General features: G+C 43.5%; 1 protein-coding gene across 1 annotated transcript; it reads right to left on the bottom strand.

Annotated features, from left to right (window-relative positions):
- Positions 1-7,166: 7,166 nt before the first annotated feature.
- Positions 7,167-13,411, bottom strand: LOC140212442 (cytochrome c, testis-specific). The gene is made up of 3 exons (XM_072283236.1): positions 13,293-13,411; positions 9,642-9,820; positions 7,167-7,536 (listed from the first exon to the last, which is right to left on the bottom strand). The coding sequence occupies exons 2-3, from the start codon at positions 9,808-9,810 to the stop codon at positions 7,388-7,390; spliced, it is 318 nt and encodes a 105-aa protein (XP_072139337.1). The 5' UTR covers positions 9,811-9,820; positions 13,293-13,411; the 3' UTR covers positions 7,167-7,387.
- Positions 13,412-13,734: the final 323 nt, after the last annotated feature.

Below are 13,734 nucleotides of genomic sequence, written 5' to 3'. Positions count from 1 at the left end.
GTGTGGCTAGGCATAGCTCAAATGCCACCTATAAATTTCCTGACAATACAACCATTGTTGGTAGAATCTCAGGTGGTGACGAGAGGGCATACAGGAATGAGATATGCCAACTAGTGGAATGGTGTCACAGCAACAACCTGGCACTCAACGTCTGTAAGACGAAAGAGCTGATTGTGGACTTCAGGAAGGGTAAAACGAAGGAACACATACTAATCCTCATAGAGGGATTGGAAGTGGAGAGAGTGAGCAGCTTCAACTTCCTGGATGTCAAGATCTCTGAGGCAGTAACCTGGTCCCAACATATCGATGTAGTTAAAAAGAAGGCAAGACAGCGGGTATACTTCATTAGTTTGAAGAGATTTGGTATGTCGAATAAAAACACTCAAACACTTCTACAGATGCAGCGTGGAGAGCATTCTGATGGGCTGCATCGCTGTTTGGTATGGGGCGGGGGGGGGCTACTGCACAGGAACGAATGAAGCTGCAGAGGGTCATAAATTTAGTCAGCTCCACCTTGGGTACCAGCCTACAAAGTACCCAGGATATCTTCAAGGAATGGTGTCTCAGAAAGGCAGCATCCATTATTACGGACCTCCAGCACTTTTCTCACTGTCACCATCAGGCAAGAGGTACAGAAGCCTGAAGGCACACACTCAGTGATTCAGGAACAGCTTCCTCCCCTCTGCCATCTGATACCTAAATGGACATTGAACCCATCAACACTACCTCACCTTTTTTTAAATATATATTACCGGTTTTGCATTAATCTGTCCAATATACATATACTGTAATTGATGTAATTTATTGATTTATTATCATTTTTCTTCTTCTCTATTATGTTTTGCATTGAATTGCTGCTGCTAAGTTAACAAATTTCATGACCCTTCCCGGTGGTAATAAACCTGATTCTGATTAGAGATAGGGCCCTAAATTGTGAGATAACTAATTTGAATAGCATATGAGAAAAGCTGGCAAAAGTATAAAATGAGCAGATACTCATCGGTAAAACATCTAACAGGTGAGGGATTTTTTAAAATGAGATTTCAGGGCCAGCATTATCTGGTAAAGGAAAAAGGCAAAGTGGGGAGCCTTGGATGACCGAGGATACCGCAGGTTTGCTCCGGTAAAAATGGAATTATATAACAAGCAAAGGCAACTTGAATTGAATGAGTCTCTGGAGAAATAGAAGACCATAAGACATAGGCGAAGGTAAAGGCCATTGGGGCCAGCGAGTGTGCTATACTGTTTGATCATGGCCGATTGATTTTCCCCTTCAACCCCATGCTGTGCCTTCTCCCCATAACCTTTGACACCCTTACTAATCAAGAACCAAAAATAGACCCAGTGACTTCGCCTCCACAACCATCTGTGGTAATAAATTCTACAGATTCGCCAATCACTAGCTGAATAAATTCTTCATCTCTGTTCTAAAGGGGCATCCTGTTATTCTAAGGGAGAGGATGGGGTTGAAAGGGAATATGAATGGGCCGTGATCAAACACCATGGAACCCGTTCAAAGAAAACATCACTCAACACACAAAAAGAACAAATCACACAGATGGCAAAAAAAACGAGCGAATAAGTCCAGCCAAAATGTGCTTTTGTTTAGCATACCCTGTTTGTTCATCTCCTCTCTGTTTCTGCTTCTACACTTGATCCCCATTGCCCTTCCATGGCTGTCTCACCATATCTGCCACTGTCGATGCCATGGGTGCTCACAGGTACCGGTTCTTCTTTGCTGACATCTCCTTAAATTTGTGCCATTTGGTTTAAACTGACTTTGATCTTGGCATCAATTTATGCACTTTACCAAATTACAAAGTCTGCCAACTTCATCATTGTCATTCTTAAAGTGATACTGTTCTTACTGTGTTTTATATTTCTAAGATTGTCCCTGCTTCAAATATAGCAGCTATGCACTTTAAGTGCAAATTTATTATAGTAACAACTCTAATACCAAGAAGACCTGTGATGTATCGCGAACACCTTTGCCCTGGGTTCTGTTTTAAATATAAAAAGACACAGGTCCTATATCAGCCACTGCCTAACCAGCCACTTATCCAACCCTCTATATCATTCTAGAAAATGTAGACCAATTTCTCTACCTTGGCAGCATTCTCTCCTTAAAAGCAAACTCGGATATCAAGCACTGACTGAGCAGTGCTAGTGGAGCCTATGCAAGATTAAGGAAAAGTGTATTTGAAGATTGCAACCTACAGGTCCAAACAAAACACTTGGTTTATAGAGCAGTTGTCCTTCCTATGTTACTGTATGGAACCAAATCATGGACCAGTTACAGTAGGCACCTGAAAGCTCCAAAGAGCCGTATGAAAGATTTGGGGATCATCTGGAAGCACTGATGCACTATCAGCGTAGTGGAGGAGGCCAACATGAACAGCATCTTCACCACGATGAAGCAACACCAACTCCGATGGATAGGTCATGCCATTTGGATGCCTGACTCACATCTCCCCTACACCCAGTTGAAGGAAGGTCGGTGAGCTCCTGGCAGGCAAAGAAAATGTTCAAAACCAGCATCAAAACCTGCCTCAAGAAATTCAACATTACATTTAAAAACTGGGAAGACATTGGACCCTTAAATACACATGGAGAGAATCTGCTACATGTGAGCGACCTCTGCTGTGTCACAGAAAGCAAGCAGCAGCTGAAAAAGGACTGAGAAACCAAAAGACCCAACCACTAACCACAGCTACCATTTACTCTTACCCACACTACACCAGAATAAGTGGATCCCAGATTGGCTTCCACCAATAGACAACTGCTTAGGCGAATATCATACTTGACTTGAGTGATCGTACTACCACTAATACCAACCACTGCTGGGGTGGGGGTAATACCACATAGCATTTCCATCCAGTCTCAACAAGTGCTCAGCACTTTCCTGGTTTCTGTCAGCCACTCTGTACTCACTGTGCTGCTGTTCTTACAACCCTAGTTCTCCAAAAAGTAATGGATACAGCCCAGTCCGTCACGGATAAAGCCCACGCCACCATTGAGCATATCTACGTGAAACACTATCACAGGAAAGAAGCATCCATCATCAGGGATCCCCACTACCCAGAATATGCTCTCTTCTCACTGCTGCCATAAGGAAGGTGGTACAGGAGCCGCAGGACTCTCAACACCAGATTCGGGAACAGTTATTACCCCTTAAACATCAGACCCTTGTTCAAAGGGGATAACTTCAGTATCACTGAAATGTTCCCACACCTATGGTCTCATTTTCTAGTACAATTTCATGTTAATATTTATTATTTCTTTTTATATTTGCAATTTGTTGTCTTTTGCACGGGTTGGACACCCAAGTTGGTGCAGTCTTCCATTAATTCCGTTATGGTTATTATTCTATGGATTTAATGAGTATGCCTGCAAGAAAATAGATCTCAAGTTTGTATATGGTGGCATACATATACTTTTGCAATATATGTACTTTGAAATTCAGTCATTTCCTTTCTTCTGCCTTCCTCCCTTCTTAAGCAGTGGAGTGATATTTCCAATTTTCCAGTCTTCAGGATTTTTTAGGTATGGACAATCAACCTAGTGTAGATTTGAAAATATTTCCTGGGCTATGATTTTTGTATCCCAATTCTTCAGTTTGATTCATTGCAATTTTACAGCCAAGTACTGACCATCACCGAAATGGCACCAATATGTATACATCATCCTAGCAAATCACACCACATTGGCAAAGAACGCGAACACGAGGAAATCTGCAGATGCTGGAAATTCAAGCAACGCATGTAAAAAATGCTGGTGAACACAGCAGGCCAGGCAGCATCTATAGGAAAAGGTACCGTCGACGTTTTGGGCCGAGACGCCTCGTCAGGTCTAACTGAAAGCAGTTAGTCCCGACGGAGGGTCTCGGCCCGAAACGTCGACTGTAGCTCTTCCTATAGATGCTGCCTGGCCTGCTGCGTTGACCAGCATTTTTTATGTGTTACATTGCCAAGGAAACTATTTTGACTGTTCTCAGATATATAGTCATTGGCCACTTTATTAGGTACAGGACTGGAACCCAGAGCGGGCTTCTGCTGCTAAAACTCATCCACTTCAAGGTTTAACATGTGTATCCAGAGTTGCTCTTTTGCACACCACTGTCGTAACGTGTGGTTATTGGAGTTACTGTCATTTCAAACTAGTTTGGCTATTCCACATGTACCTCTCTCATTAACCACATATTTTTGCCCATAGAAATGCTGCTCACTGGATTTTTTGGGACCATTCTATGTAAACTCTAGTGACTGTTGTGTATGAAAATCCCAGAAATCAGAATTTTCTGAGATACTCAAACCACCCTGTATAGCACCAACAATCATTCCATTGTCAAAACCACTCAGATCAGTTTTGGCCCCCCCACCTGATGTTGGGTTGTATGAATGAATCTTGAGCACGTCTGGATGCTTTTATGCATTCAGTTGCTGCCACATGATTGGATGATCAGATATTTGCATTAACAAGCAGGTGTACCTACTAAAGTGATCAATGAATGTAGACTCCTCTGATGGTTCATCAGATTCCCTCATTTTCTTTATGAAGGAAAATTGGTCAAGGTGTATAAGCAAGCAATTCAAGCAAAGGAAAAATAATTCGTAAGTACATTGAAAAGCAAGAAAAGAAAATTTTAACATTTCCTGGTACGAATGGCTAAGACTTTATTTTTCAAGGCAGTGTATGTCACTGTAAGTGGGAGGATAAAGTCTACTGAGATTCTACTGTGAATGGGTGGGCAGTCAATAATTATTATTTAACTAATTCATAAGGTTTAAAGGATTCAAGACAAATCTTGCATGGGAAGTTGCTTTGCTTCATATCTGAATCAGAAGCCATTTGATCCATCTAGCACTACTATTCACTGTTCCCAAAAATATGAACTGCCTTGTACATTGACCATCGCAGCTTATAATCACCTGGCAATTTCAAAGGTCCTTCATCTTCAATTTGTTTTAATGTTAAAGATTTAACCAGATACTTGATTAATGTCTCTACCAAAGGAGGTATAAGGTGCTCCCTTCCCTTTGCTAGCCTGCAGGTCACCCTTGGGTAAGGTGTAGCATCTGCTTAGCCTCCCCCGATTAGGGTCACACAAAGTCATGGGAGTGAGTGGAGAATGTTTGTACGAGCAGCTGGTTATGCGACAATCTCTGAAGAGTATTGGTAATGGCTGGGGTTACTTGTCTTGTAAACCATTCCCGTAGAAAAATTTGCCAAGGACAATCATGGCCATGAAAAGACCATGGTTGCCTACATCATACAACACGAGATGTATTGAACAAACTATTGTAATGTAACACAAAATTCCGGAGGAACTCAGGTCAGCCAACATGTGTGGAAAGGAATAAACAGCCAACAATTTGGGCTGAGACCTTTTAGCAGGACTCTTCATCAATTATATATTATTGTAAGGTATTGAACTGCTTCCAGTCTTTGCACTTAGGCAGTGTACATCTTTACTTGCTAAATTTCAACGGTTTTATTGAAAAATTAGTGGAAAACTTCTGCAACCTAATACCAACTTGTTTCCACCACTCACAAACGTGATCTGTACAGGCTACAGAATTGTCTGTTACAATACTTAAAATAGTTAAAGATGAATGAAATCAATTTAGAAGATCACTAAGGTGAGTCATTAAATCATTACTAAAATGAATAAAGTGCACATTAGCATCCTCCATTCTTGATCTATGTGTGCACATCTGGAAATTAAAGAGCTGCACAGAGAAATGAAAACTTTAAATCTTTTAGTATATAGGCATTTGTATTATTAAACCACCACAAAGTATGCTTATGAACATGAAAATCTTCTATGATGGCACTAGAGAGCAACTTCTTCAAGCTGATCTGCAGAAACAGCCAAATTTCTATTGTTAATGTCTCATTTTCCTTTTCAAGGTGGATGGGGTTCTGTCAGTGTCCTTGACCAGCAGCTGCACTCAAATTGCAGTGGTTCCCACTCCCAGGAGTCTCCGACTGGGCATTTTTTGATATCCCAAGGGCACCGCCTAGTGGACGAGCATGGCTTCGGTGCGATGGAGGAGAAGCTTGCTGCCACTCCGAGCTGGAGAATTCAGGAGAAAAAAAGCAAACGCGGCAGACTTTAACATTGCAATCTGTGACCTTTTTTTGTTTTGTTAGTCTTCCTTCTCCCTGTGCGAGATCTCTCTGCCCCTTTATCAGGAAGAGAGAGCCTGCGGCATGTCAAATTGTCGGGTGAATCATTAGTTTTTGTGGTATTGCAGTTCATGGTGCTTTTTAGGGGCTTTGCTGTCACTCGCATGGTGGGTGGTGGATGCCAATGCTTTTTGCTGTAGTAAGTGGATGAAGGGGAGGGGCAGTGGCTTTGGGATTCTTAACATTTTTACTGTCACTCACTCTTTGGTGTCCCTCTGTTTTTGTGGATGCTTGCAAAGAGCAAGAATTTCAGGTTGTATATCACACACATTCTCTGATAATAACTGGAGCTATCAAAATAGTTCTAACAGTTTTAAAACAAATATCTAGTGCCAAAGTTTTGTCAGACTCATTTGCCATCCAATGAAGTGAAAACAGGAGGAAACATTCTGCGTGATGCCAAGGGTCAGACCAGTGAGGCACTTACATATGAAAGAGATTCAAAAAGAAATCAATTTGCAATGAAAAAACTTACCTACCAGTATAAAATACAAACAGTGGCATCAAAATTGCATGAAATACATTCGCACTTTAAATTTTTTTTTGGATGTGTAATCTAGAGTTTTAATATTTGTAGTTTAAATTACATGCAAATGTAATCATTATGATATACAGCTTAACACTTCTATTTCAGATCTGGTAACTCTCAAACTTACCTTCAAAATGTGACAAGACTCATATCCAAGTACCTGAAAATGAACTTTTCATTAAATTGTCTCACACTTCCCTGGCCACAACTTCCCAACGAGGTGGGTGTTTGATGTGGCCAAGCTCTGCAAATGCTTTGGTTGAAATAACCTCTGGGGCGGGGGGAGGAGGGGGAAGATTTGGTCTTTTTTCCAGTAGCTCTGGCTGGGGCTCAGATGGAGCAGAGATAGTGAGAACCCACACAGTTAGTGCATTAGTGATCTGGCCCATCAACACAGTTAAACAAATCAGACAAGTGACACTGCCATGAAAAAAAAAAGGAAAAACGCTTAATGATCGATCTTCGCTTTTATTGTCTCAACAGAATGAATTACCAGTGATTTACAATTTTAAAACTGAGCAGTGTTACAGGGTGGTAGAGAATTCTCTGTACGGGTCATGGTTAAAAAAACCAGTTTAAAAAGTCGATTGCAACACCCTTCTCAGGTTGCTCAATCATGAGACAAATCTAACCATTAATAAATAAGGCAGCAGATACCGTAACTGCAAACTAATTGGCAGTGGCAGATTTAAGGTAAGCTATCAAGTCTTCACGCTCGCCCTTCTTCTTGATACCCGCAAAGATCATCTTTGTTCCCGGGATATATTTCTTTGGATTCTCCAGGTAAACTCTGAGCGTCTCCTCACTCCAGATAATACCTGTGCAGAAAAAGAAGTGTCACCACCTTCAAATCAGATGAAAACTCCCACCCAAAACTGTCTGGAAACGATTGAGTGCGTTCAGATCAGCACACAGAACCAGTTTGATCAGGAGGTAAAGCAACTTCAGTTGGCTAGAGTAGCCCTAAATTCTGGGAGGGGTTAAAGGTCAGGGAAGCAATACTTCCAGCACCCATTCATACCTGTGTGCTCTAATGAGGCCTGTGGTCAAAATACTGCCTACGTTCAGAATCAAAGATCAAATATAAATCATCTTATGATCACAGGAGTTGGAAGGTGCCTATGGAAATTCATTCAATAAACTGAGGGCAAAACAAGAAAATTAAATGAGTGGAGGTCTCTTGTTCTGTAAAAAATTAAAAACCACAAGTCAAAAATCTTCCAAGTGCAGTATATTCAATTTTATTTCTACATTTAGTCACCTCAAACATTGGAAAAAGTCCACAACTACAAAGTATCATTCCTTTTCCTGGACAAATGACTAAATTTGTCCTCCTGCTAAGTGCATTGCCATACCCAGAAGTACACATTACAAACTGTACATTGTGATTGTTCAACGTAGATTATCCTTCCGCTAGTTTCTAGGAGCACTTTAAGATTCAAGATTGTATAACGTCATTTCCAGTACACAAGTTTAAAGGAGAACAAAATAAACGATTAAGTTCCAAAATTGTACTGGCCGTGCAACACAAGGACCCAGGATTCGCTCTCTTCTCACCATTGCCATCAAGGTGGTGGTACAGGAGCCTCAGGACCCGCATCACCAAGGTCACGAACAGTTATTACTCCTCAACCATCAGGCACTTCACTCAGCCCATCACTGAACTGACCTCGCTTTCAAGGACTCCATCTCACGTTCTCAATATTTATTGCCAATTATTTTTAGTTCTCCCCCCCCCCCCCCTTTGTATTTGTACAGTCTGTTGGTTTTTTTTGCGTATTGTTTGCTGTCTTCCCTGCTGGGATTGGTCTCATTGATTCTATTGTATTTCCTGTGTGATTGGCCACAAGATGATGAATCTCAGGGTTGTAAATGGTGACAACTTTATTATAAGTTCTTTGAACTTTGAACTGAAAGTTTAAAAGAATAGAAAATGCATGCAAGAACAGCAATCCCAAAATAGTACCTGACCAGATTGATCTTTAACAACATACAAAGTCAGTAATTTTACCACAAACAATATAATGATTGACTATACTAATACACTTCAGAAACGTTTCCTCACTGTCAGATAGCCACAGATCCCCAAGCTTGGGATAGATTGAAAAAAAGGCTAATTTTTTTAAGCATTATTTAGACTAATGAGCCTTCTGGTCCCCTAAGCCTGTGCCACCCAATTACACCCGTGTGACCAATTAACCAACTAATCTGTATATTTTTTTTAAATGAGGGGAACCTCAGGAGATTGCTGAGAACAAACTCCTTACAGACAGGGTGGGAATTGAACCTGGGTTGCTTGTTTGGGGGGGGGGGGGGCTTAAAAGTTCTATTCCAAAAAGATCTTGCATGCTGAAAAAACCCAAATTGTTCATATAAAGGTTTGCTACCAAAACATCAATGCTAATGCTAGAAATCTTTTACTAAATGCTTCCAAAATATCCAGTAATAATTTGATTTTGAGTATGGAGGCTTGAGAAAGAGATGAATAATCAGCTATGTTAGCATTTAACAAATGGAAACTAACTGATCACATGATCAAAGTTCAATTGATGCAATTAAAGTCATACAGTTGACATTAGTTAATAATTCAAATAAAGTAAATGAAAGATCTCTCATTAATTAGTGATGTTGAAAAACAATAATAAATCCTGTATAATAATTAGGCTCAATTTGCATTTCCAAACAATTTGTTTGTCAAGCACACCACTTTGCAAAATATGTTAATAGCGACAAATTGTTTAAAATTTGAACCCTGAAGATTTAGAAATCTCACATCAGAATTTACATTTCATATTTCAGCTATTGTATAATGCAAAAGTGAAATGCCTGAAGTGATGATTTTCAAAAGCAGCAAATCTTCTTAACAAGTGAAGGGGTTAAAAGTTTCTAATTGAAAAGGAAATCCCAGGCACCTAGAACTTACCCTTGTTTTTGTTTGCATCCGTGTAAGAAAACCCTTCAGCCTGGCCAGTCTTACGTCCAAATAACCCATGGAGGTTTGGCCCAGTCTTGTGCTTGCCACCACTTTCAACAGTGTGACACTGTGCGCACTTCTGAACAAAGATCTTCTTGCCCTTTTCAATATCACCCATTCTGTTCTTTCTAAGGAAGAAAGTAGGAGTCGTCAGCTACACCTTCACCAATTTCTGCTTTGTTACTGATCTGCAGCTTGAAAATTCAAATGTTAAAGACAAAGCTGAGTTTGTCATATGTACGCATGCAATGAAAAACTAACTTGCGGCAGCATCATAGGCGTATACCATACAAGCAGAAAAAATACCCACAGATTTTACAACATAAATAAATACCAAAATTAAAGTCTATATCAATACTAAAATCAAGTGATCCAGGTTCTGCCAGATGGTTCAAGAATCAAATACTGGAAAGCTGTTCTTCAATTCCCACCACAGCCTGTAAGGAGTTTGTATGTTCTCCCCGTGACCACGTGGATTTCCTCTGGGTGCTCCGGTTTCCTCCCGTAGTCCAAAGACTTAATTCTAAATTGTCCTGTGATTAGGCTAGGGCAAAGTCAGGGGATTGCTGTGCAGAACAGCTCAAAGAGCCTATTCTGTGCTGTGTATCAATAAAATTTGTTTTTAAGAAATCCTGGTGTGGGGCTTCAGGCTTCTATCTGGCAATAGCTGCAAAAAGATTACACAACACAGATGCAGGGAATCTTTGATGAAAGACGGTCGCTTTTTGAGGCAACATCTCCAGCAGACACTACCAATGGTAGGGAGGGATGCACCCATGATGTTTTGGGCAGAGTCCACTGCTCTCTGCAGACTCTGACAGTCCTGAGTGTTCAAACTGCCAGACCCAGTCACGATGCAGAGAGTCTGGATTCCTTCACCGGCACATCTGGTAGTGTTCAGTGACAAGCCAAACCCAAAGACATTGGTGTTCTTCCCTTATGACTTCAGTGATGTGCTGGGCCCAGGAAAGGTTAGCTAATACGTTAATGCCCAGGTGCATAAGGCTGCTGACTCTCTCCACCACTGTTAGAGCTGTGCCTGCCTCGCCACACAGTTGTGCATGTAGAGGGTAGAACAGAAAGCTAAGCGTGCAGTTGATGGTCAGTGAGAGGCCATTACCGACCCTCACCGATTCTGGTCTGCCGACGAGGAAGTACCCAGCTACAAAGGGAGATACAGGAGCCTCTGTCTTGAAGCTTGTTGAATTTTAGATGGAAAAATTGTGTTGATTACAGTCAATGAACAGCAGCCTGTCATCTAGAGTAAAGAGCCACAGGAATCATATCTACTAAGCTGTTGTTGCATTGGTGTGGATCCAAGTCATCTCCGAAGCAGGAGCTAATGAGTCACACCATAACCAGCCTCTGGCTCTTCCCGATGATTGATGCCAGTGCTATTGGACAGTAGACATTCAGGCACGACACCATCCTCTTCTGAGGCTCCAGTACAACAGATACCTTTTAGAAGCAATGAAGCCCCTAAAATTCATAAACACTCACACAATAAAAGTAAATTTTACCTTTTTTTGCTTTAAGCGCCACATTTAAAAACACACCTTGTGGCAAGGACTCAGGTTAATGGAAAGTCTGCTCAATATTCGTTTGGAAGGAAATTAATTTTCATCTCCTATGCGCCCTTGGATGAGAAGTGATAAATCGGACCGTGTGGTGGTTCTGGTAATCAAAGGTGACAAATCCCATCATCAGCACAGACACTGCAACTGGTGGGTTTCCTGATACACGGAGCAAAAATACTGAGGCAGTGCTCATGGGCTGTTCCGAAATCTGCTCCTATATCATTCAGCTCGGGTCTTCAGGCTCTTGTGCCTCCTCCCCAATGGTAGTTGGGAGGAGGAATGCAAGACCAAAATCATAGGAACAGAATTAGGCCATTCAGCCTATAAAGTCTGCTCACTATTTCATCATGACCGATTTATTATCCCTCTCAACTCTACTCTCCTAACTTCTCCCTTTGAGACTCTTATTAATCAGTAATTTATCAACCCTTGCTTTAAATATACCCAAATATTTGGCCTCTACAGTTAACTGTGGCAACTAATTCCACAGAATGATCACCCTCTTGCTAAAGAAGAGCCTCACCTCTGTTATAAAGGATGTCCTTGTATTCTGAGGCTGTGCCCTCTGTTCCTAGACTCTTCTACTGTGGGAAACATCCTCTGCACACCCACATTATCTAGGGTTCAGTTTTAGATAACTGAAAGGGTAGGAATCTTCGGGCTAACGTGGATGCAAGAGGCCACACAGCTGTGGCTAAAGCTAGAAGAGAAACCAGGCCAGAAAAGGCACATGGGGATTGTGGTTTGGTTAAGGATGCTAAGAATTGCAGACTGGGCAGGGATGTTTTTCAAAACTAGTCACAGGATCATCTACAGGTCGAACATTCCACACCCAAAGAACAGTCCATCACTAAACGTACATCGTGAGATTTTTTTTTACTTCAAAAGTACGTTGGCGGTAGGTACATAGCCCCAACTTTAAATTCAACACGTTTACTTCGGACCAACCGACTGCAGCTTCAAGGTCAAACCGAAAGTCATTCTAAAGTCTAACGTGGGGTCAACACCGGCGCGGTGGACCATTTCAAGGTCCTAACATCATCCAACAGGAATCGGAAGGAGCGGAGGTGTTCCCAGCAACAGCCGCTTCCGGCACTCAAGGACCGTACACCGGCATTACGCAAGAACCGGGCCGGAGGGCAAGAACAATTCCCCCTTGGTCGTATCAGAGACCCTATGGCGACCCCCGTGCATTAACCCACGTGTTCCCTCCTACCAGCGAGCAACCCCTCGTTAGGGCTTGCAGGATGGCTCAGGAACCGCGCTTCGGGCTCTGCCCTTCATTTATCCTTCACCAAACCCGGCCAAAAGCCGGAAGCCTTCGTTTTTAAGTCAAGCCTTTAGGAATAGCTATGCACGTATACCCAATACCCGTGCCTTGCTCACCAAACGTGGCCAATAACTCGCTTCCAAAAGACCGGTTAATCAGCATCCACTTAGCAAATCCAGGTTTAAAAACGAAACCCATGAATCTGATAGAGGGCGAGGGGCTGAAAGTAGAAGCGAGAGCTTTCGGAACACCAAGGCCCCCATCGTACTGCTGATAAAACGGAGTTCTCAATGAAGCCTTATTACAAAACCAGGCCTCGCCGCTTCCTGTCCTCCGATTCCCGCCGGCCTGGCCCTCGCTCGCCTCCGGTGAAGGCTTCCCTTCAATGGGGCTCGGTACCCCGGGTTCGAGCCCGGCTCCTCTCCGCCTCCAGGGCAGCTGGAGCTTAGAGTTCGCCACCTGCGGCGCCCCGGCCACCGCTCACCGCTGCCCGCGGTCAGAAGAGGCCGGGAGCCGGCTCGGGGACCGGTCCTCGCTCCCCGCGGTCAGAAGAGGCCGGGAGCGGGCTCGGGGACCGGTCCTCGCCCCGGCCACCGCTCACCGCTGCCCGCGGTCAGAAGAGGCCGGGAGCGGGCTCAGGGACCGGTCCTCACCCCGGCCACCGACTCCACCATCAGTGGCTACGGCACCATCACACTCACACCCACTCCCGCCGCGGGGCGACTCTGCGCCGGGTTACCCGCGCTCCCTCACCTCGCTGCCCGCCACCTCACTCAAGGTCGTCCACGCCGCGCCGGCGACCCGCTGGATTCCGCCACCCACTTCTCAAGGGTGTCCGACCGGGACAGAGAGAGTAGGAAGTCGCTCCTCCCCGCCCCCAGCTATTGGGCACGTCGGCCGGAGCCCCGACACGTCACCAGGCTGGGGGGTGCTGAATGGATGAATCCCCTGTCAATCAATGCCCCGTGACTGCTGCCGGCTTCAGTTGCGTAGGACGCGAACGGTGACGTAACAGGTTGGCATGTAGCAGTTTGAAGTGTCAAAGTGACCGCGGGGGCCGTCCGGGCGCGGTGGTTCCCTCATGTCGGAACTCAGTAAGTCAGGCAACATCTATGCAAGGGAATAAACAGGTGAAGGGTCTCGGTCCAAAGCATCGATCGTTTATTCCGCTCCGTTGATACTGCCTGCCTGACTG

The sequence above is a fragment of the Mobula birostris genome, chromosome 19 (assembly GCF_030028105.1).
Source record: "Mobula birostris isolate sMobBir1 chromosome 19, sMobBir1.hap1, whole genome shotgun sequence".
In the NCBI taxonomy this organism is placed as follows: Eukaryota; Metazoa; Chordata; class Chondrichthyes; order Myliobatiformes; family Myliobatidae; genus Mobula; species Mobula birostris.
This window is presented reverse-complemented; position numbering and strand designations above follow the sequence as displayed.